Source organism: Bos mutus, chromosome 3 (assembly GCF_027580195.1).
Source record: "Bos mutus isolate GX-2022 chromosome 3, NWIPB_WYAK_1.1, whole genome shotgun sequence".
NCBI classification, from domain to species: domain Eukaryota; kingdom Metazoa; phylum Chordata; class Mammalia; order Artiodactyla; family Bovidae; genus Bos; species Bos mutus.
In genome coordinates, this window is record NC_091619.1 from 93,344,574 (window position 1) to 93,368,502 (window position 23,929).

General features: G+C 37.3%; 1 protein-coding gene across 1 annotated transcript in view; it reads left to right on the top strand.

Annotated features, from left to right (window-relative positions):
* The window catches only part of FAF1 (Fas associated factor 1), a 498,603-nt gene that overhangs the window by 124,212 nt on the left and 350,462 nt on the right, over positions 1-23,929 (top strand). Inside the window, exons 3-4 of the mRNA XM_070368090.1 lie at positions 6,593-6,639; positions 20,559-20,764. Coding sequence (XP_070224191.1) covers positions 6,593-6,639; positions 20,559-20,764 — 253 coding nt within the window. The remainder of the gene's footprint in view (positions 1-6,592; positions 6,640-20,558; positions 20,765-23,929) is intronic.

Here is a 23,929-nt window from a genome sequence, read left to right on the forward strand (position 1 = left end):
TAAGAATTAAGCTAATAATACTGACAGTTGTTGAAGACTGGAAAAATGGTGATCTATAACTTAATGTGTATTGAGTTTGTCATGGAACCTCATTGAATATTGGTTTATCAGTCTTTGATTGCAAAGTAGAATTAAGGAGAATAAGAAGCAGGGTTTATTGGAAGGTTGCTTACATATTTGAAAGAAAGCTTGAACAACCAAGTCTTAGGACAATTAGTAAACAGAATTGCTTTGTCAGAAGCTTATTGTGAAAAGTGCCTCTGAGCACTATTGTCAGGACACAGCTTCAACCAGTTAGTTACTCGTTCAAATCCACACTCCCAGGAGAGCCTGATTGGTCTAAATTGGGTCACCATTGTTAACTCATTTTCAGTATCACATGGGATGAGGTGTGCGTAGTTCTCTAAAGGAGACAGATGATCTTAATTAAAAGTAAAGAGGGAGGTGATGATGGGTGGGTACAGACCACAGGTAGGGCACAATAATAGCTAATGGGATGATATATACATCTGAGATGACAATTTTCTAGTGTTCTATGAGACTGAATTAGAGTTTTAATGTTCTTTTGTTAAATCAGCTTTGAAAATGACTAATTTATATGCATATGCAAACTTTAATTGTACACAGTTATGAGTTTTGATGATGTTTACATTGTTCATGTATACATTGTGTGTGCAGTCCCCATCCCTTCAAGATTTCTGTCACTAGAAAATATTTTCTTTTCCCCTCAGTAACTCCTAACCCTGCTTCAGGCAGTCACTGATCTGATTTGTATTACTACATTTTGCAAGTTTTGTCTGTTCTAAAACTTCATGTAAAAGGAATCCTATACTATGCAGTCTTTGTGTCTGGCATTGTTTACTTGACATGATATTTATGAGATTCATCAGTATTGTTGCAAGTATCAGAAGTTCATTTTTATTATTGAATAACAGTCCTTTGTGTGAACATGCCACAGTCTTGCTTATTCATTGGTTAAAGGACATTTTTGCTTGTATCTAGTGTTTGGTATTAGGAATGAAGTGGCTATGGATATTTGTATGCTAGTATTTATTGGACATATTTTTATTTTTCTTGGATGAATTCCTAAGTGGTATTGTATGTTAAGTGTTTGTTTAACTTTATATATGAAACTGTCAAACTGTTTCCAAAGTAGTTGTGCCATCAGCAGTGTGTTAGTTCTTATGCTTCAAATCCTCACCACCATTTGGTGGTGTTAGTCTTTTTAATTTCACCCATTTTAGTGTGTTTGAAGCAGATTTCTTAGTTGTTCTTTTTCAAAAATTAAGTTTATTGATGGTAAAATGGACTCATTTTAAATGTACAATTCGATGAGTTTTGTATGAATCTATATTACTACCACCACTAGAGTCATTATCCCTTAATTGCTCTATTGTTAATGCTGTGTCATTCCCCATCCACCCTAAGCAACCCATGATCTGCCTTCTTTTACTAGAGATTAAGTTAGTTTTTCCTAGAATTTCATATACACGAAATCATGTAGTATTTTCTCGTGTGTGTCTGATTTCATTTAGCATCATGTGTTTGAGATGTACCCATATAGTTGAAAGTATCTGTAGTATGTTCTTTTTTTTTTTTTTAATTGCTGGGTAGTATTCCATTGTATCCAGACAATGTGTTATACCCCAAACAACATTTGCCTGAATGATGGGCATTTGGGCTACTTCCAGTTATTGGGAATTGTGGTTAAAGCTGCTATGAATATTATAGTATGCAAGTTTTTGTTTGGGGAATATGTTTTTATTTCTCTTAGGTAAATACTTAAGAGTAATATTGCTAGCTTATATGTTTATTACCTTTATATACAAAGCAATTTTGAAAGTGGTTATACACTATATGAGACTTCCTATTGTTCAACATTTTTGTCCAAACTTGTATCATCTGATTTAATTTTAGCCATTTTAATAGGTTTGTGGTGGTCATTTACCATGGTTTTAATTTGCCTTTCTCTGATGACTGTTTAATTTGAACAGCTTTTTATATGCTTATTGGCTGTACATACATCTTTTTTTGAGACTTTTCTGTTCAGATCTTATTATTTGTCATTTTTGAGTCGTAAGAATTTTTTTAATATTCTGAATGTAAATCCCTTCTCAGACATATATATGTAGCAAATACTTTTCCCAGTCTGTGGTTTACCTTTTCATTTTCTTAATGGTGTCTTTCAAAGAGCAAACATTTAAAACTTTTATATTCATCATTTTTTTCTTTCATCTTTTGCCTATCATTTTCTACTGTGTTTTCTTGGTATCCTCATTTGTAAAATGAGGGAGTAATATGAAAGTTGACTGATTTAGTTTGAGCCTACCAATGCAGGAGATACAAGAAATGAGAGTTCTATCCCTGGCTCAGGAGGATCCTCTGGAGTAGGACATGGCAACCCATTCTAGTATTCTTGCTTGGAAAATTCCAAGCAAGAGGAGCCTGGTAGGTAACAGTCCATGGAGTAGGAAATGGTAACCTACTCTAGTATACTTGCCTGGAAAATTCTGTGGACAGATGAGCCTGGTAGGCTATAGTCCATGGGGTTGTAAAGAGTTAGACATGACTGAGCACGCTCGCGCGTGCGCGCACACACACACACACACACACACACAAGTAAAGCACCTAGAGAATGCATAACACCTAGTAAGTACTGTTAATATATAATGTTAGCTACCTTTATTATTACTGCATCTCTTTTACTCAGAAGTTGACACTGAAATTTTTGGATAATATCATCTCCCTCCCTTCTGAAGAAATCTTATTAGCATTTTCTTAAATATAAAGAAACCCAAAGTCAAGATTTACTATATGTGTAGGGGATGATTTGTATTAGATCCTGTAAATTTATTTATTTATTGGATGCCATAGTTTTATAATCCACCAGTTTACCAATGGCTCCTTTTTCTTTCATATCTTACAATGTAAGACTGTCTACAGGAATTTTTGCCATTTCCCATCCCCAAAAAGGTCTAAAGCCCACCATGAGTGTCATCATTTTCTCCATCTGTTAAGGCTGAAGATAAGAATATTTCTTGCTGCTGCTGCTGCTGCTAAGTTGCTTCAGTCGAATCCGACTCTGCGACCCCATAGATGGCAGCCCACTAGGCTCCCCTGTCCCTGGGATTCTCCAGGCAAGAACACTGGAGTGGGTAGCCATTTCCTTCTCCAGTGCATGAAAGTGAAAAGTGAAAGTGAAGTCGCTCAGTTGTGTCCAATTCTTCGAGACCCCATGGACTGCAGCCTACCAGGCTCCTCTGTCCATGGAATTTTCCAGGCAAAAGTACAGGAGTGGGGTGCCATTGCTTTCTTACAGCCACCTGTGACCTTGACTTCCATTATACTTAAAACATAACCTCACCTATCTTCCAGTGGACTCTGAGAAATGACGTTTCAAATGTTGTCAAGTTTTGCTAAAGAGAACTTGGAAGCTGGATTCTAATTGTGGTAAATTAGTGGATTAAAAATGTCATTGACATAATGGCATAAAAGCAATGATAGTTATACCAACATGGATTTTCAAACTACTATAACCTAGATCAAGGCAAGGTGCTGTTTTTGAAATAGATTTCAGTCTGATGAAGATCACTAAGGAAGCCCAGTCTCTAATGTAGGTTTTTCTAAATCTAGTCTCTTTCCTAAAGGTATCCTCTCTATCTGTGTTCTCCTGAGCCCTAGGTAGATCCCAGGTATCCCCATAGTCTAGCATAGTGCCTGGCAATGAATAGGCATTTGTTAAGTTTGTTGAACTGAACTTTTAATTTTACTCTTTATTTCTTTATTCTTTACTGTTTCCTTTTCTAATGAAATCTCTTTGAACTCAATAAATCACTATTCTTTTTTTTTTTTTTTTTAACACAGACAAAAATTTATTGTAGCCATTCTTCTTGCAGGTCCTATATTTTTACTTTTTGTGTTGTTTCAAGATCAGTTATACTTTCTTATTTCCTATATATTTCTTAGTCTTTTATAATACAGTTTTTACCAAAACTGTTTTCAAATATGTCTAACAGTCTCTTATTAGGCCTCATTACTCCTTGGAAGGAAAGTTATGACCAACCTAGATAGCATATTCAAAAGCAGAGACATTACTTTGCGAACAAAGGTCTGTCTAGTCAAGGCTATGGTTTTTCCAGTGGTCATGTATGGATGTGAAAGTTGGACTGTGAAGAAAGCTGAGTGGCGAAGAATTGATGCTTTTGAAGTGTGGTGTTGGAGAAGACTCTTGAGAGTCCATTGGACTGCAAGGAGATCCAATCAGTCCATTCTAAAGGAGATCAGTCCTGGGTGTTCTTTGGAAGGACTGATGCTAAAGCTGAAACTCCAGTACTTTGGCCACCTCATGCAAAGAGTTGACCCATTGGAAAAGACACTGATGCTGGGCTCTGATGCTGGGAGGGATTGGGGGCAGGAGGAGAAGGGGACGACAGAGGATGAGATGGCTGGATGGTATCACCGACTTGATGGACATGAGTTTGAGTGAACTCCAGGAGTTGGTGATGGGACAGGGAGGCCTGGTGTGCTGCAGTTCATGGGGTCGCAAAGAGTTGGACATGACTGAGTGACTGAACTGAACTGGACTGATACTGGACTGATTTCATATTTTTTTATTTTGTCTAATCCCTCTTTATTTTATCTTTGTTGTCCTCTATATGACATATACCTACTCTTTCCCCTCTTTTCTAACCCTTCCATTTTTATTGTTTTGTTTTTGGTTTTATCTTTCTCTTCTCTTTTTCCTACATGTATGAATTCCCCAAGATTCTGTTTGTCTCACTTCTCTTCACCAAAGAAGAAAGAGAGGGAGGGAATTAAAATATTTCCAAAGCTTCTTTTTATCTGCCTTTAAATAGATGTTTTACTTAATCTAGCTCTGATTTTTAATTAAAAAAAAGTAATTTTAAAATTACTTTTTGTCTCCTTTTGGATATTACCAGAACTTCTCATGGTAAAATTAATTGTTGAATGGATTTTTTTCCATGCTAGAAGCCAGGATGATTAAGTTTCAGTCAGACAGGCAATAGGAAAAAGGGCATTCCAAGCAGATATAGTATCTTAAAAGGCGTTTAAGAAACAAAAAGGCAAGTCCACTTTGACTGAAGATATAGTATTTACTCATATAGATGAGGAAACTGTGGCTCAAGGAAGTTCAGTGAATGGAGAATATATACTAAGGTCATCAAAGCAATAAGTGGGGGAATCTAGATTCAAACTTTGGACTTTATAAATCCTTAGTGTTCTTTCCATTATACCTTGGCATTCTCTAGTGAAAATTTGAACAAAATCTTTCCAGACTCTGGTATTTTGTTTCTTTTCCAACATCACAGAACATTCCCTTGCCACTTTCTGTTTTTTAACAAAGAAGATATTTGTATATGGAACCATTGCTGTCAACAGAAAAGGGATAATTGACCTGGCACCAGGAAGAGATGCTTCTATTGAATTTGTGGCTTTCAAAACTGATTTTAGGGTTTGCTTGACTCAAAGGATTTATGAGCCTCCAGAGTTGTCAGGGTTCTATGGTATCCACTATCTATATTAATCTGTGGATTTCTTTGACTTTTGCCTGTGGAGCATTAAAACTTTGAAAATTCATAGCAAGTGTCTTATACTCTACATTGTTCCTATTCAACCGTATAATTTTGTAAACTTGACCTACCTCTGGCAAGTATTTAAACTAATGTTTCACAAAATATACAAACTCCTTTTTGCAATTGATCTCCACGCAGCTGATTAAACATCAAAGCATTTTGATGTGGACGTGTGGGAAAGGGGAGGGAAGAAGTCGTTATGATGCAAAAGCAGAGTTGGAAGAATCATTTTTTTTTTTCCTTCAGAGAATCTTCTCTATTACCCTGTAATGATCTGCCCACAATCTAGGATGTAACAACCTGTTTGCTTAGTAGTCTTTAAAAATGTCCATATCATGTCACATTTGTGCTCTTAAGTAACTGGTGACTTGTTAGCTTAGAGACCAATTTCAGAAATGTTTTATGTAAGGAGACTCCCTGGTGATGCTCCTGCTCTTTTTGTAACCTGATATAATTGTGGTGTGTTTATCAGACACCTTATGCCCCTACATTTTTTCCTTCTGATTGTTCTTTTCGTTAGGAATAATGACTGTAACATAACACAATGAATTTAATTCCTGAGCTAATTTAAAAATTCTTATTGGCATTTTTCATTTGTGATTCTATATCTTTCTCCTCTCAATCTGAGGAAGGAAATAATATTAAGAGATAACTTTTAAGGTACTTAAATTTTACTTGGTCTAACATCCTTAAACATCCTTCATCTTGTGGGTGTTTTGCTTGAATGAGGACTGTGGAATTCAGCTTTTATGACTCAAGATTTGAAAGTATTATATGCCAAATGCATTTTTAAAAATCCTCTAAAATACAGTTTTATTATGGAGATGTATAAAAAATATTTAATAGAAAATTTTTTTTATCACTGAGGAAACACCTAGTATTTTGTTTAAATTTTCGAAGTATACTTATTTTCCTTTATAGTGTTTTCCATCCCACTCCACTCCACCCCTGAGCATTTTTCTGTTTCCTTAAATGTCTTCTCTGTTTTTTGTTTACAGGCAGCTATTAATGGTGTAATACCCCAGGAAAATGGCATTCTGCAAAGGTATGTTATAAGATGATGAGAATTTAAAGCAAAAAAGAGATAGTGGTTAATTTTTTTTTTCACTTTTTCATAGAGCATTTGATCTTTAGTGTATAAAGTTATTGATACAGTTGTTCTTCTTTCCAGACATTTGATTAGTTACATTAATTTCTGAAAGTCTCTAGTGTTTAACTGTGTAATGTTATTTCAGACTGAGTGATACCATTTTTAAAGATGATTTTATTTTATTTTTAGGAAAACTTTTCAAGATCATCTTCTAATTCATAAGATGGAAGGAATTGAATCTTTCAAGCTATTAGTAGTGAGAAAATCAGACATGGCTCAGTAACTCCAGAGCATGGTTATCATTTAACTATACAGGCTTTATCTCCAACCTTACTAATTCTTTTTTTTTTCCTTCTCTTTGGTTTCTAAATTAAATTTTTGTTAATTTGCAACAATTTGAGCAAGTCCTTAATGAAACTTCCCAGAGCTTTGAACTATTTTGCCTGAAGTATCCACTGTAAAACATGTGGAATAGTCTTTGTGGTTTTGTGTCATTGCCAAAAGGTAAAATTGGAAGATGATGCCAAGAGAGCTATAGTAGTTACAAAATAATTCCTTAAATTAAAAATAAATTCGTAACTTTCTTTTCTTAAAATGGGAGACTGCTTATGGATTAAGAGAGCACATTATAAAGTCATAGGAGGCAAACCATTCTCCCTTCCAAGTATAGTTTAATTACTTGATTCCCTCTACCCCTCCTCTCTCCTTGCAGTTCAAACTTTGGCTTGAATTTTGGTGGCTGGGATTTCTAAGTCACTGAAGCATGATCTGCTAAGTGCAGATGAGGCAAACAGAAACAGCAGACTAGGAATGAGGTTGTTTTGGAGAGGAAGGAAAGTGCTGTTGCAAAAACATCAAAAAATTCACCATGAACTGCAAAATGTGCTGTACTTTATAGGAAACTGAATATATTTAGAAAGGAAGAAAAATTCTGTTTGATACCTGTACCACCCTTTGTGATTAATGGTTTTTAGGTCAAAGCAGTGATAAACAGACCTATTCCCCACTCTCTCTTTTTTTTGGAAGACTATCAGAATTTCATCCAGAGTAAATGTGGCTGATTTCCACAGTCTGTACCAAATTTTTGTTTGTTGGTTTGTTCAGTTTTTTTTTTTTTTAAGTTCACAAGCATTCAGTTCTATTGAAACCCTTGTCTAGAAAGCAAACCAGATGATTATAAGAGCTTCCTTCAAGATTATTTTTTCCCCTTGGTTTAGAAAGTTTTAGACTGCTAAATATGGCTCCAGTTTTATTCTTGAGTAAATGTTACGTCACATTTTGTGCCAAAATTTTTGCTTGCTAAACCCTTGTGGATTCAGCTGCTAGATTCTGAGTACATATTGAATATATCTTATAATTAATAGTATTTGCTAGAGGTGAACTATAGAAATTCCCTCATCCCTGGAAACATCCCAACTTCCTGTCACAGAAGATACTTTTTGCTTAATATATTTTATAGCTAGAAATTCAGTACTGAATTGATTTCTAATAAAGTTACTGTAATATTTGGGGTTTAATGTTCATCAGAGCGAGTTTTCTTTTGTTTTGTTTGCTTGTTAAAGGAATGAATCATAGGTCCATAGAAGAAAGTAATAGTTTTCAACTATTTTCCTTCCTAACTTTGTTCTTTAGTTTTCAAATCACTGTGGATTTGACAGAACTGAAAATTCTTCTTGTAGTCTGCTGACCAGAGGAAATGAAAGAGGGCTCTTTGTACTTTCTCATGGATTTAACACTGAAAGTATAAGATACAGTGCTAGGAATGGTATATGTAGGCAGTTTAAAAGAATCTTTGTTTTGTGTGTTTGAATTTTATAATAAGTTGACGATAGTCTGTGAAAACAACTACCTCAATTTGTCAGTTTATACCTCAACAGAGAGAAGAGCTAGCAAGAGAGTTGTTGTTGTTTGATATGTAAATTATTTGGTGGAAAAGAACCTAATCTCTGTACTTTATAGTTTTTCTTGAAATCAGATGTTCACATTTGTTCAAAAGTGGAATTTTTTTTTTTATGTACCCGTAAGTTCAAGGCAAAGAAACTTTTTTTTTTAATGCTTAAGGTATTTTGCTATATAATTGATATGATTTTCTTTATTAATGCCCATTAAAACCCTTAAGAAGTAAATGCTCATATTTCATAGATGAGGAAACTCAAGATTAGAGAATTTATAGGTTCATTGAAGGCCACAAGTGTAGTAGGTGGTGAGGTCTGGATTTTCTCATTTTAAAAACCATGCTCTTTATTTTATACCAATCTGGCCTCTTGAAGGTCAGTAATCTAGTCATGTCATAACTTTTAAGATTTTTTTCCTTGGGGTAAAGAAGTTAGAATTTAATGCATGTATATAGCATCTTTCTTCTAGAGCTTTGTTTTTACAGTCATTATTTCAGTTATAAGCAAGTAAACGCAGGTATTTTTATCTCTCATTTTAAAGGAGAGAGAATAAGCCATGAGTGATTTGACTCAGATAATACAGCATGATGTTGATGGAGTCAGGAATATAAGCAAGTCTTCTGCCTCATCCTCCAAGGCTTATTTAACTACACAATACATTGCTAATACAGCATATGCTTGCTTATAACTAAAATAATAACTGTAAAAGCAAAGCTGTAGAAGAAAGATGCTATATACATGCATTAAATTTTGCCTTCTTATCCCAAGGGAAAAAAATCTTAAAAGTTATGACTAGATTAATAACTTCAAGAGGACAGAGTGGTATAAAAGAAAAAGCATGATTTTAAAATGAAAAAATCCAGACCTCACCACCTATTACATTTGTGGCATTTGGTGAATCTAGAAATTCTCTAATCTTGAGTTTCCTCATCTATATGAGTATTTCTTTCTTAAGTGTTTTAATGGGATTTAATAAAACAATATCAATTACCTAACACAATACCTTAAGCATTAAAAAAAAAAGTTTCTTAAGTGTCTTTAACTTACGGGTACATTAAAAAAAAGAAAATTTCTACTTTTGAAATCATGTAAAGAGGTAGCAAGAATACACAGAAGAACTATGCAAAAAAGATCTCAGTGACCCAGATAACCATGATGGTGTGATCACTCACCTAGAGCCAGACATCCTGGAGTGCAAAGTCAAGTGGGCCTTAGTTAGCATCACTGAGAACAAAACTAGTGGAGGTGATGGAATTCCAGATGAGCTATTTCATATTCTAAAACATGATGCTGTATAAATGCTGCACTCAATATGCCAGCAAATTTGGGAAATTCAGCAGTGCCCACAGGGTTGGAAAAGGTCTGTTTTCATTCCAATCCCAAAGAAAGGTAATGCCAAAGAGTGTTCAAAGTACCGCACAATTGTACACATCTCACACGCCAGCAAAGTAATGCTCAAAATTCTTCAAGAGAGGCTTTAACAATATGTGAACCAAGAACTTCCAGGTGTTCTAGCTGGATTTAGAAAAGGCAGCAGAACCAGAGATCAAATTGCCAACATCTGATGGATCATAGAAAAAAACAAGAGAATTTCAGAAAAACACATACTTCTGCTTCATTGACTATGCCAAAGCCTTAGACTGTGTGGATCACAATAAACTGTGGAAAATTTTTCAAGAGATGGGAATACCAGACCACCCTACCTGCCTCCTGAGAAATCTGTATGTTGGTCCAAGCAACAGTTAGAACCAGACATGGAACAACGGACTGGTTCCAAATTGGGAAAGGAGTACATCAAGGCTGTATATTGTCACCCTGCTTATATGCAGAGTACATCATGTGAAATGCCGGGCTGGATGAAGCACAAGCTGGAATCAAGATTGCTGGAAGAAATATCAATCACCTCAGATATGCAGATGACACCACCCTTAGGGCAGAAAGTGAAGAAGAACTAAAGAGCTTCTTGATGAAAGTGAAAGAGAAGAGTGAAAAAGCTGGCTTAAAATTCAACATTCAGAAAACTGAGATCATGGCATCCAGTCCCATCACTTCATGGCAAACAGATGGGGAAACAATGGAAACAGTGACAGAGTTTATTTTCTTTGGCTTCAAAATCACTGCAGATGGTGACTGCAGCCATGAAATTAAAAAACACTTGCTCCTTGGAAGAAAAGCTATGACCAACCTAGACAGCATTTTAAAAAGCAGAGACATGACTTTGCCAACAAAGGGCCATCTAGTCAAAGCTGTGGTTTTTCCAGTAGTTGTGTATGGATGTGAGAGTTGGATCATAAAGAAAGCTGAGTGCCAAAGATGGATGCTTTTGAACTGTGATGTTGGAGACAACTCTTGAGATTCCCTTGGACTGCAAGGAGATCAAACCAGTCAGTCCTAAAGGAAATCAGTCCCGAATATTCATTGGAAGGATGATGCTGAAGCTGAAACTCCAATCTTTTGGCCAACTGATGCAAAGAACCGACTCATTGGAAAAGACCCTGATTCTCGGAAAGATTGAAGGCAGGAGAAGGAGATGGTAGAGGATGAGATGGTTGCATGGCATCACTGACTCAATGAACATGAGTTTGAGCAGGCTCTGGGAGTTGGTGAAGGACAGGGAAGCCTGGCGTGCTGCAGTCCATGGGGTCAGAAAGAGCTGGACTCGACTAGCGGCTGAACTGAACTGAATAAAGTTTGTAACTAATGCAATCAGAATTTATGATGTTTATTCATAAACATCAAATATATACATGTATATTTAACCCTTCTTGGTAAAATATTTTATTTATTCAGGATATTGTTCAGCACCTTTAAAAAATTATTTTTGGAGTTAGTTATTGTTAGAAAGATGCACTAATGAATTACTTGTGTTTTTGGCCAGTATATGTTATGTTTTCTAAAAATTTTTTGAATTAATACTGTGTAATTTTGCTCATTGACTGAATGGTGTTTATCAACTATTTTATGTTGTGATCCACACATATGTACTGTATGTGTCTTTGTTTATTAATTTATTGAGGAAGCCTAGAGAAGAGAGGTTTGTTTTCACATCTTGAGCATTATTATAAATAACTTTCAGAATAGGTAGATACTGAAGTTTTCTAATTTAGAAAATGTCCATTTGGGCTAATTAGTTTCTGTTTATTGTCTTTTCTGATGTCCATTTAAAAAATCTGGCTTTTTTTTTTTTAAAGACATTTATCTTTAAGGCACATTGTATTTATTTATCTTGTACCTAGAGGTTTTACCAAGGGGTTAACTTTTCAAAATGGAAATAACAAGGTTAGAGTCTCTGTTTGCTTTGCTTTGTTCACTGTCTTTCCTGGACCTGTGTGGTTTGTAGAGGAAAGTTGAATAAGGATAAAAACAACACTTTAGTTGAAGTTTAGATCTAAAATAGTTTTCTCCATAGAGTTTCCCTTACCACTCAGTGTGTTTGTGTGTGTATATATTTTTTTTCTTCTTCTTTTAAATTTTTGGTTAACTAGAATAGTGAGAAGGTCAGATTATAGGATTGAAGTCTTCATAGGTGAAAATTTTTTAAATATATTTTTTGAGTCAACAGTTTTGGATACCTTTGCACTCTTCGGATGCTATTGAACATTAGTCACAACTGATAAGAGTATTCATTAACTGGACCTCTTTTCCTCTGTCTCTCTCTCTTTTTCTAATTGCTAGTAAGAAACTCTAATATAAATTCATTATGTTTTGTCGATCTTGAAATAGAATAATTATAGCTAATAAGAAAATTTTAAAGTGATAACTTAAAAAAAAATCCTTTGTGACCAACAAAGCCTGCTTTGATTAGAAATATTAAACTCTGTCCTTGAGTTAGGGTTTGGTAAGAGAAAAGAAGCAGCACACTAGGAATTTCAAATCTAAGGGTCTTTCATGTAGTGCATAGTTATACAGATGTGGTGTAGGTTGAAAGAGGCAAAAAGGGATACTTAAAACAATCTGGATGTAACGACTGCAGGAAACAAATGCACCACTAGGCCCAGATGGGGTGTGTTCTACTGGTGAATAAGGAAGGGAGCTTAGGGCCAGAGAAAACTTAAAGCTGTGGCGTCCTCTGAGAAGAGTGGGCAGAGCTGGGACTGTATGGGCCAGATCCGTGGAACCCACTCCAGAGAGCTTGCTCTAGGACAGGTTGCCCAGAAGAACCCCCTATTGACCACTGAAGGGCACAAGGTCATTCTTTGTACTGGAGGGAAAAGAAAGATTTTGGGAGAGGTTGAAGTTAGCAGAATTTTGGAGCTCAGAGGAAGAACCCTAGGAACTTAGCACCAGACATGAGAAAGAAATCTTGCTCAGCTGATACTGATATTTCTGACAGTATGCAGAGGTTTGTTTTGAAGTATTGAAAGAAAATAGAAGCTAACATGAGTGATTGACTCTGAAACAAAGTGGGTGCCGTTGATGGTGCTGTCACTGCTAGGATAGTGTTGATAGGTTCAGTGTGTAAACTCTAAGAACAGAATTGTGTGTGTGTACACACATGTTGTTACTGTCCTTGTTTCTGTTTACTGGCCATACAGCCATGGTTTGTTCTTCCACTGTTTTCTGTCAGTCAGTACCTCAAATAGTCAAGGTTCTCTACTTGGTGGGACATCTCAAACATTCATTCTTGAAGAGTTAGTATCCTCAGTGGACTTTTGAAGAAAATTGGTTATGCTGCTGCTGCTGCTAAGTCGATTCACTTGTTTCCAACTCTGTGCAACCCCATAGACGGCAGCCCACCAGGCTCCCCCGTCCCTGGGATTCTCCAGGCAAGAACACTGGAGTGGGTTGTCAGTTCCTTCTCCAATGCGTGAAAGTGAAAAGTGAAAGTGAAGTTCCTCAGCTGTGTCTCACTCTTAGCGACCCCATGGACTGCAGCCCGCCAGGCTCCTCCATCCATGGGATTTTCCAGGCAAGAGTACTGGAGTGGGGTGCCATTGCCTTCTCTGCTTAATTTTGGGTATACCCTAGAAAATAGCCCATTGCATGTAGCAACAGTCTTGATTTTTTCCCCTTGATTATCAGGAGATATCAGCTAGTATCTCCTCCTTTGTTGGCTGATTCAGTAACTTGAGGAATATAATAACATGGCCAATTGGCATTCTCAAATTCTAACACAGTGGAAGTACTGTGGAAACATTACGTCCTTGATCTCTGAACCACCAGATCCCAAAGTTGCAGGAAGCAAAAATTTGGTAAGTTATTAGGCATAATAAGTTAATACCACCACTTAATTCTCATACTCATTTTTTTCCCCTGGCAGTGAGACATATCACGATGTTTTGGTCATTAATGTAAAGCATATACCACCCTTTAAACTTTGAGAACTGCTTCCGTGGCGGCTCAGGAGGTAAAGAAGCCGCCTGCGGGGCAGGCGACCTGAGTTTGATCCCTGGGTTGGGAAGATCCCCTGGAGAAGGAAATGGCTACCCACTCCTGTTTTCTTGCCTGGGGAATCCCATGGACAGAGGAGCCTTGTGGGCTACAGTCCATAGGGTTGCAAAGAGTCAGACACAACTGAGCAACTGACACACAAACTATACCCAATCTGTGCCATAACTATCTTCAACCATTCCACTGTTAAATAGCTAGCTGTTTCTGGGTAATGGTATACATCAGTGATACCAGTGCTGAACTTCTGTTACTATGAAATGAGTTCCTTGGTTAGAACCAGTGTTGGATGGAAAGCCATAGATCAATGAGGCATTCCTTAAATCCATGAATGGTGGTGCTGGCAGAAGCATTGCTGTCCGAGAAGTCAACTATGTATCCAGAAAAGTGTCTTTTTAGATAGGAACAGATTACTGACTGCCCCCTCCATGGTAGAAATGATCCATTACCAGACTCCTGTGAATGGGGTTGTATTGAGGGTTCCATATTGGTCTCTCTTGTTTGCAGTTTAGGCAGTCTGTAGATTCCCTAGCCAGATGCAGACTTGGTGAGGGTAAGTTGATATTGTTGTGCCTAACCTCCACTCCTATTGGCATGGCCAGATTGTACCTTAAAGTATTGAATAGTCCTGGGGTACAAATGAATAAAGCTCACTGACATCAGCAGAACAATGCCATTTTATCTGTATTGAGAGTCCCCCCTCCTTTTTTTTTGTTTTTTTAACTGGATAGCTTCCCTGTGGCTCAGTTGGTAAAGAATCCGCCCACAATGCAGGACACAGGGGTTTGATCCCTGGGTTGGAAAGATCCTCGGGAGAAGGCAATGGCTACCCACTCCAGTATTCTGGCCTGGAAAGTTCCATGGACTAGTATCTGGGATTGCAAAGAGTCGGACACGACTAAGTGACTTTTACTTTCAGTTTCCTAGACAGCAGTCACCCAATAACATATTTTCACATTTTGTGTCCACACAAAATGATCCATTTCCATTCCTCTTCCTCAGACTCTTGTGTGAGTCAGTTTTCTTTTTATGTTTTCCAAGTTCTGATCAGCTGACCAATTCATTAACTACTTCATGTGATTCAGTATAGATTTGTATCTCAAGTTATTTCTCCGTCTAAATGAAGCGATCACCCTGTGTTACAACCTTAAGTTCTCCTCACTCTCACTACTGTCTTTTTTAAAAATTTCATTTAGTTATTTATTTTTGGCTGTGCTGCATCTTTGTTGCTGTGTGCTAGTTGCTTTCTCTAGTTGCTGTGAGTAGGGCTACTTTCGTTGTAGTGTGTGGGCTTCTCATTGTGATGGCTTCTCTTGTTGGGGAGCATGGGCTTTAGTCTCACAGGCTTCAGTAGTTGTAGCACGTGAGCTCAGTAGTTGTGGTACTTGGGCTTAGTTGCTCCAAGGCATGTGGGATCTTCCTTGACCAGGATAGAACCTGTGTCCCCTGCATAGGCAGGCAGGCAGATTCATTACCACTGGACCATCAGGGAAGTCATTCAGGGATATCTTTGATTAGGGTTGTAATGATGTTTCAGCAGTCTATTTTTGGTTGGTACTGGCATATTAGACATAATCATTTTTTCCTTTCCCAGTCCAAATTTTTTCTTTCTCAGTTAGCTTAGATATCTCTTAGGCATTGATGGGCGTACAAGGGACAGCAACCAGCTTCTGACCCTGGACCCTGAAACTTCAACAAGGTGAAGGGCCCTGCATTTTTGTGGTGTGTATCTCCTAATGTCTAGCACGCCAGTGTATCTTACCAAAGCATCAAAATGCTTGCTGCTTTTGCTCTTCAGGGCCAGTCTGCATTGTCATCACTATAATGTTTTGTGGAATACCTGGGTAATCAAGATCTGTCCAGGCTAGATTATTATGACAAAGAGCAAGAGAGTTGATTTAATCTTCAGGAAAAGACAGTGAGGGCATATTGTTTACCCTGCTGAGAGGAAGCAAAATGCTTGTCATGGTGCTTGCAAATTAAAACAAAAAGTGTATGCAAGAGTTGTTCTTCCTGTTCTCTCCTCCTACCTAATATCCCTGATTTCATGGATCAGGAAGTCAATAGGAGCTATCTATCGGGATCTGGGGAAAAAACTGCAGAGTAGGTTGAAGAGAGTAAATGAACCTTGTGTGATTAGATTAGGCCAAAACTTCATTTACCACTGTAATCTTCCATTTTTATATTCCCAGGAGAATTAGTATTAGAGTTAGCATCTAGTAATTTCCTAAAGATCTAGATTTTCCTTTAATCAGTACACAAACCCTTAGTAAATAGCTACAGGTCTCTTAGGGGACTTCTTAGAGGAAATTTTACAATACTTACGGTGGCTTTCTTGCATTGTCTTTAGGGGACTAAGGACTTGACCCTCCAGTGTAGATATTATGGAAGTTAGGATCTAGGTTGCCAGATCTAGGTTTCTACTGTTTATAGATCAAGTAATTTTAGTCAACTGACTTTCAATTTTGTTTCTTAGAAGTGCCACATTCAATGAAGTACTATTAAAGATTTCTGCAGGTTGAAATCTTCTTATTCTTACGTTTCATCCATGATGTCTATTAACATCATTGCTTCCACCTTTTTCTTGTTGAACTCTGCTCTGTGACCTCTGCACTGTGGGATCCCATCATGCCTATTAGGGAATCTTTTTCAGTGGTGTCATTAGCCCTGGAACACCTGTCTTATTCCCTACCCACAGAAGACAGCTACTACAGAGTTTTTCAAGGATGTAGATTTCCTTCCTAATGTGTTTTTTCAATGCTTTAGTGCAGTATTCTCTGGGACCTCATGGATAATGTCATGGGATGATGTGTATATATTCAGGTTCTACATGATTAATTAACTCCAGCATTCATGTTTTTTTAAGCATCTTTATTTCTTCTACATTTTGCCAGGAAAGTTTGGGCATTTCATCCTCATTAAATGTAGACTCATTTGGGATTTAAGTTTCCTTCGGTCAACAAGAAAACTATTAGAGGTTCTTACAGCTGCTTAAGCAAACATATTTGGCCCTATCCAAACTCTTTTTGTCAAACTCACTTCAAATTTATTTCCACAACTATTCCCTATGATTTTGCTGATATAATTTATCAAAATCTTATAATTACTTTTGGATATAAGCTATCTTTTCTCAGTTAATATGTTGTACTTGTTTTTGTGGAGCATGCCTACATCCGACTTTCTAAGTAGTAAGGAATGGTGGAGGTAGGTTTTAAGAATAGGCATCAACTTTCAAGGGAACTGTCTCAGGTAATAGTATTAATAGTTTTTAAGCAAGAGACTAGTCTTCTTAACCATGAGGAGGAGCTATTTCTGCTTACAAAAGAGGCTCAGAGAGACTCAAGGGGTTCACAGTTCTAACCTTTATCTGAATCCACTCAGGTATCTGCATTTCCTGGGCTTCCCTGGTGGCTCAGCTGGTCAAGAATCCACCTGCTATGTGGTAGACCTGGGTTTGATCCCTGGGTTGGGATGATCCCCTGGAGAATGAAACAGCTACCCACTCCAGTATTCTGGCCTGGAGAATACAGTCCCCTATACGACCCCTGGAGAAGGCAATGGCAACCCACTCCAGTACTCTTGCCTGGGGAGTCCCATGGGCAGGGGAGCCTGGTGGGCTGCAGACCATGGGGTCGGTAAGAGTTGGACACGACTGAGCAATTTCACTTTCACTTTTCACTTTTCACTTTCATGCATTGGAGAAGGAAATGGCAACCCACTCCAGTACTCTTGCCTGGAGAATCCCAGGGACGGGGGAGCCTGGTGGGCTGCTGTCTGTGGGGTCGAATAGAGTCGGACACGACTGAAGCGACTTAGCAGCAGCAGCAGCATACGACCCCTATTCGGTCCATGGGATTGCAAAGAGTCAGACATGACTGAGCAACTTTCACTTTCATCCCCATTCCACATCTTAGGGCCTCACTCCTTCCACAACAGTGCCTTAACTTTCACAAGAGAGATTTAAAAAGCATGTATATTCAACTTTCACTATAGCTATGCAAGCTGAAAACTTAAATTCTGAGTCTGATTTTTAGGAGAATCATACCTTTGATTACAAGAGATAAGAAACTTGTTTAAAAGTGCCACTTCAGAAACTCTGTAACATTCTTAACATGAATGAATGGAATGTTAAAACTCCCTAGTGTGTCATTCTGTTCTGTAAGCTCTCCTTTGGAGTGAGAAGCAGTCTGCTCATAGTTCTTGTTATCATTATTACCACCATAATGGTCAGGTCAGATCATCATTTGGTTCCTTCAGGCACTTGTTTCAATAGTGATAGTTAATCATTATGCCAGTGCATGGCTTGGGTCACTAATATCCCATTTTCCGTTGGCAAGGAGCTAAGCAGTGCATTGAAGGTCAAGACCATAATCAAGGCAGTTCCTGAATCCTCTGTTTCCTGGGACACCTTCGTTATCAAGAAAATGAAACCACACTCTAGGGTATTTTTAACAGAGGTATTCAGACGGTGAAGAATCCGCCTGCAATGCAGGAGACCCAGCTTCGATCTGTGGGTCAGAAAGATCCCCTGGAGAATGAATGACTGCCCACTTCAGAATTCTTTCCTGGAGAATCCCATGAATTCAGAATCCAAGAATGCTGTATTTTTGCCTGGAGAATCCCACGAGCCTGGTGGGCTACAGTCCATGGGGTTTCAAAGAATCGGACACGACTGAGTGACTAAGCACACAATGTAGGATCAGTTAAACAGGTTTGGAGGACTAAAAGAGCAAAAAAGTAAAACTGAAGTAACAGGTATAATCATTGCTTCAGGAAGTTACCACTTGAAGGTGTAAGAAATTAACAGAACTTTAAATTTCAGATGGGCTCTTTGGAATGGAGGATCAGACTTCTGTGGGATGTTTATTGTCTAGCCATTAACTGGTATCTCAGGGGGAATGACAAGAAGCTGATTGTAGGAATGCTGAAGAAAAGCACGCGACTGAAAGCTGCAGGGTGATGCTAATGGAAATGCATGTAAACAGGAAGAAGGAAATCTTTCTTGCCCTGCTCCTAGTTACTAAGTTCTATCTAGTACCTCTATTTGACAGAGTCTATCAGGAAACCTTAAAGAAAAAATATAATTTTGCAGAAATCTTAGCTCCTAAATTACAGAAGACTATACAGGGGTGAATTTGGAATTAAGAAACAATAAGTCAGTGACTAAGCTACTGTTTTTCTTAGGTTCTGAGACATTGTGACAACATTTAGATACCTGAAGTGTTGCACAGATTCTGTTCTTAGATATTAGAAACTCACTTTGGATTCCAGCAGTGACATTCTTCCTGCTTGGGACATTTTCTCTGTTCTCATGTCTTCCTTCCCACATTACTTTCCTTGACTGTAACAACTGGGAGAATGGATAGGTTTATGTCTTTGAATCAGCGATTACTTGAGTGCCTGAACTCAGTTAAGATCTAACCTAGTCATGTTAAGACTTTTTGACAGTGACCTACAGTGAGAAATATTTGGAATCCAAAACACATATTACAAATATGTCCCAGAATCAAAAGTTTTTTGAAACAATACTTAGTTCTAACTATTAAACATACTGATAATTTCTATTCTATTCTGTTCTCTTCTACTCTATTCTTAGTCTTATCCTAATTCTATTCTTTAAAATATGAAGTAAATATAAATATTTTCTCCTTAATTGTATAAACAAGGCTTAACCTAGCTTGTTTTTGGTCATTCTTGTCATTGTTCCTATTCGAGCCCCCCACCCATTAATTTACTTTAGCTTCAGGGTGAGAAGAAAAGTATTTTAGAACTGAGCTTATAGTTCTTATGTTGGAGAAAAGTTATACAATAATGATATTTAATGGGAGCATTTCTTATGCTCCCCACTACTTTTCCTACTGAGGGGGAAAATAGTGACTATATATATATATATATATGTATATATAAAATATACATTAAGTTAGAGAAAGAAATCCAAATTCTTTAGAATTATTTCTCCTCTCATTAGTTTGTTAAATGTGTATCTCCTGTGATAAAGTATTGAACTTGGCAGATGATACAGCCAATAAAAACACAAATGTGAGCTTCATAATTATTGGTAGTGGTGAGAAGTTAGAACTAGTCTGAGGTAGTAAAACGTGCTCTGAGTTGAAAAATATTCAATCTGAGATATGAAGGATAATTTAGCTAGAAGAAAGGTGAAATTTGGGGATGGGATGGGAAGGAAAGATTGTTTTAGAAGGAATGGTTAAGGCTATTTGTTTATTTGGTTTAGGAATAGTAAAGTTTTCAGAATAGATTTTGTGGAAAATGTAGTTAACGACTGGGTAAGTAAATCAGAAAGAAAATACTGTAATTCACAAGAGTTTAAATGATGTTTTACCAACATAGTAAGAGCACAAGACAAAAAAATAATTGAATAATATGTGTGATACTACTATGAGAGGGAAAGTAAGGTGGCTTTCACTCAGTGGGAGAGATTTTGTGAAAGAATTAGAACTTAAGTTAGTCCTTGATGCACAGGTAGATAAATATGATGTGAAGAACAACACAAGCCAAGTATGGAGTAGATCTTTAGTGGTAATTTGTAGTGATTTGGTTGATGATAATGCTTTTTTGTCAATATTTCAGTGACTATGGAGGTGAGACTATATCAGGACCTGCATTTGATCCAGCAAGTCACCCAGCTCCAGCTCCTGCTCCCTCTTCCTCTTCAGCATTTCGACCTGTAATGCCATCTAGGCAAATTGTAGAAAGGCAACCGCGGATGCTGGACTTCAGGGTTGAGTACAGAGACAGAAATGTTGATGTGGTACTGGAAGACAGCTGTACTGTTGGTAAGGTTTTTCCTGCCATATAGCCTTCACAAATAAAAAATTTATTAGGTAAACATTCAGCTCATATTCTTTTCTTTTGAGTTGACTGCTATACCAAGAAGGAGAAAGAAAACCAGATTGATGTTGTTCCATATAGATTATTGTGTTCTAATTTTAAATACTGTCTTGAGATTAAGGTAAGTTTGAGAAGAAAGGTTTTTTGTTCTACATATACAGAATGGTATATAAAGCTGTTTCAGGGCAGATACCAACCAAACATCTCAGAGCTTAAAAAAAATAACAAAATTATTAAGTACATTGATATCAGACTTTTTAGCTGAAGTGCCCTCATTTTTAATACTGATTAATGAGAGATCAGAAATAAGACATTTCCATTACTTTCCCTCCCTGGCGTCTGAATAAATGCTTTAGCATTATTCTTTCAAAGGAAACTCAAAGTGTATGCCTGCCGTTTTAAGACAAACTTTACCAAAATTCTATAGAGAAACTATGTTGAATTCATATTCGATTCAGATTATTTGATCCATGTTTGTTGTAGAACCAGAAATTGTATTTTTATTTTAATAGAATTTTGCCTTAAATCTAAATTTTAGATATTTCTGAAATTTTGCTTTTGTTCATTTTTGGGGAGATTCTTATTTAATTTTATTAATTGAAGTATGTTAAGAGAACAGCAAGGCTGTTAAAACTAATCAGATAGTTATTCCTTTACTTAAATCCATTAAGAAACTTTCCACTGTTTGGAGGATAAAATTCAAGTCTTTTAACATGGCCTGTAAGTCCCTGCTTGACCAGACACTGCTGCATTTCTAGTTTTCATCTGTTATCACTCTCCTTCTTACTCACCGTGCCCAACTTGTAATGGACTTCTTTCAGTTCACTGAATAGGTTATACCCAGTAAGGCATTTGGACTTGTTCTTTTCTTTGCCTAAATTCCTCCAGATATAAATGAGATATGTACATTATAGTTTTATTAACAGTAGCTACATTGTTGTACAGCAAATGTTTATAACTTTTTCACTTGTAGAAGTGAAACTGTATCCACTGAAAAGCAACTCCCCATTTTCCCCTACTGCCGAGTTCCCTGGCTGTTGTCATTCTGTTTTCTGCTTCTATGAGTTTGACTACTTTAAATATCTTATATAAGTGGAATCATGCAGCATTTGTGTTTCTGGATTATTTCACTTAGTATGATATCCTCATGGTTCATCCATGTTGTAACATATTACAGGATTTCCTTTTTTAAAACTGAGTAATATTCCAGATGTTCAAGCTGGTTTTAGAAAAGGCAGAGGAACCAGAGGTCAAATTGCCAACACCCGCTGGATCATCGAAAAAGCAAGAGAGTTCCAGAAAAACATCTATTTCTGCTTTATTGACTATGCCAAAGCCTTTGACTGTGTGGATCACAATAAACTGTGGAAAATTCTGAAAGAGATGGGAATACCAGACCATCTGACCTGCCTCTTGAGAAACCTATATGCAGGTCAGGAAGCAACAGTTAGAACTGGACATGGAACAACAGACTGATTCCAAATAGGAAAAGGATTACGTCAAGGCTGTATATTGTCACCTTGCTTATTTAACTTTTATGCAGATTACATCATGAGAAACGCTGGGCTTGAAGAAGCACAAGCTGGAATCAAGATTGCCGGAAGAAATATCAATAACCTCAGATATGCAGATGATACCACCCTTATAGGCAGAAAGTGAAGAGGAACTAAAAAGCCTCTTGATGAAAGTGAAAGAGGAGAGTGAAAAAGTTGGCTTAAAGCTCAGCATTCAGAAAACTAAGATCATGGCATCTGGTCCCATGATTTCATGGGAAATAGATGGGGAAACAGTGGAAACAGTGTCAGACTTTATTTTTGGGGGCTCCAAAATCACTGCAGATGGTGACTGCAGCCATGAAGTTAAAAGACGCTTACTCCTTGGAAGGAAAGTTATGACCAACCTAGATAGCATATTCAGAAGCAGAGACATTACTTTGCCAACAAAGGTCTGTCTAGTCAAGGCTATGGTTTTTCCAGTGGTCATGTATGGATGTGAGAGTTGGACTGTGAAGAAAGCTGAGCACCAAAGAATTGATGCTTTTGAAGTGTGGTGTTGGAGAAGACTCTTGAGAGTCCCTTGGACTGAAAGGAGATCCAACCAGTCCATTCTAAAGGAGATCGGTCCTGGGTGTCTTTGGAAGGTATGATGCTAAAGCTGAAACTCCAATACTTTGGCTACCTCATGCAGAGAGTTGACTCATTGGAAAAGACTCTGATGCTGGGAGGGATTGGGGGCAGGAGGAGAAGGGGACGACAGAGGATGAGATGGCTGGATGGCATCACCGACTCGATGGACGTGAGTCTGAGTGAACTCTGGGAGTTGGTGATGGACAGGGAGGCCTGGTGTGCTGGGATTCATGGGGTCGCAAAGAGTCGGACATGACTGAGCGACTGAACTGAACTGAATATTATATTGTGTGTATGTGCCATGTTTTATCTGTTCATCTGTTTATGGACATTTAGGTTATTTCCACCTCTTGTCTATTGTAAATAATGCTATGGTGAACATGGGATTGCAAATATCTCTTTAGACATTACTTTCAATTCTTTGTGTGTGTGTTGGTTTATTCCTCTGTTTTTTTTGTTTGTTTGTTTGTTTTTGTTTTCTGTATTTCATTTTATTGGAGTATAGTTGATTTACAATGTTGTGTTAGTTTTAGGTGTACAGCAAAAGTGATTCAGTTATATGTGTATATATATATATATTTTTTTTTAAGATTCTTTTCTCATATAGGCTATCACAGAATATTGAGTAGAGTTCCCTGTGCTATACAGTAGATCCTTGTTGGTTATCTATTAATATCTTATATATAGTAGTGTATGTGTATTCATTCCAGGGTTCTAGTTTATTGCCACCCCTCCCCATTCCCCTTTGCTAACTGTTAGTTTGTTTTCAGTATCTGTAAGTTCATTTCTGTTTTGTAAATACATTCATTTCTTTTTTTAAAAAGTAGATTCCGCATATAAATGATATATGATATTTGCCTCACTTCACTTAGTATGATAATCTCTAGGTCCATCAGTGTTGCTGCAGATGGCATTATTTCACGCTTTTATGTGGCTGAGTAATATTCTGTTAGAGCTTCCCTAGTATCTCAGCAGTAAAAAAAA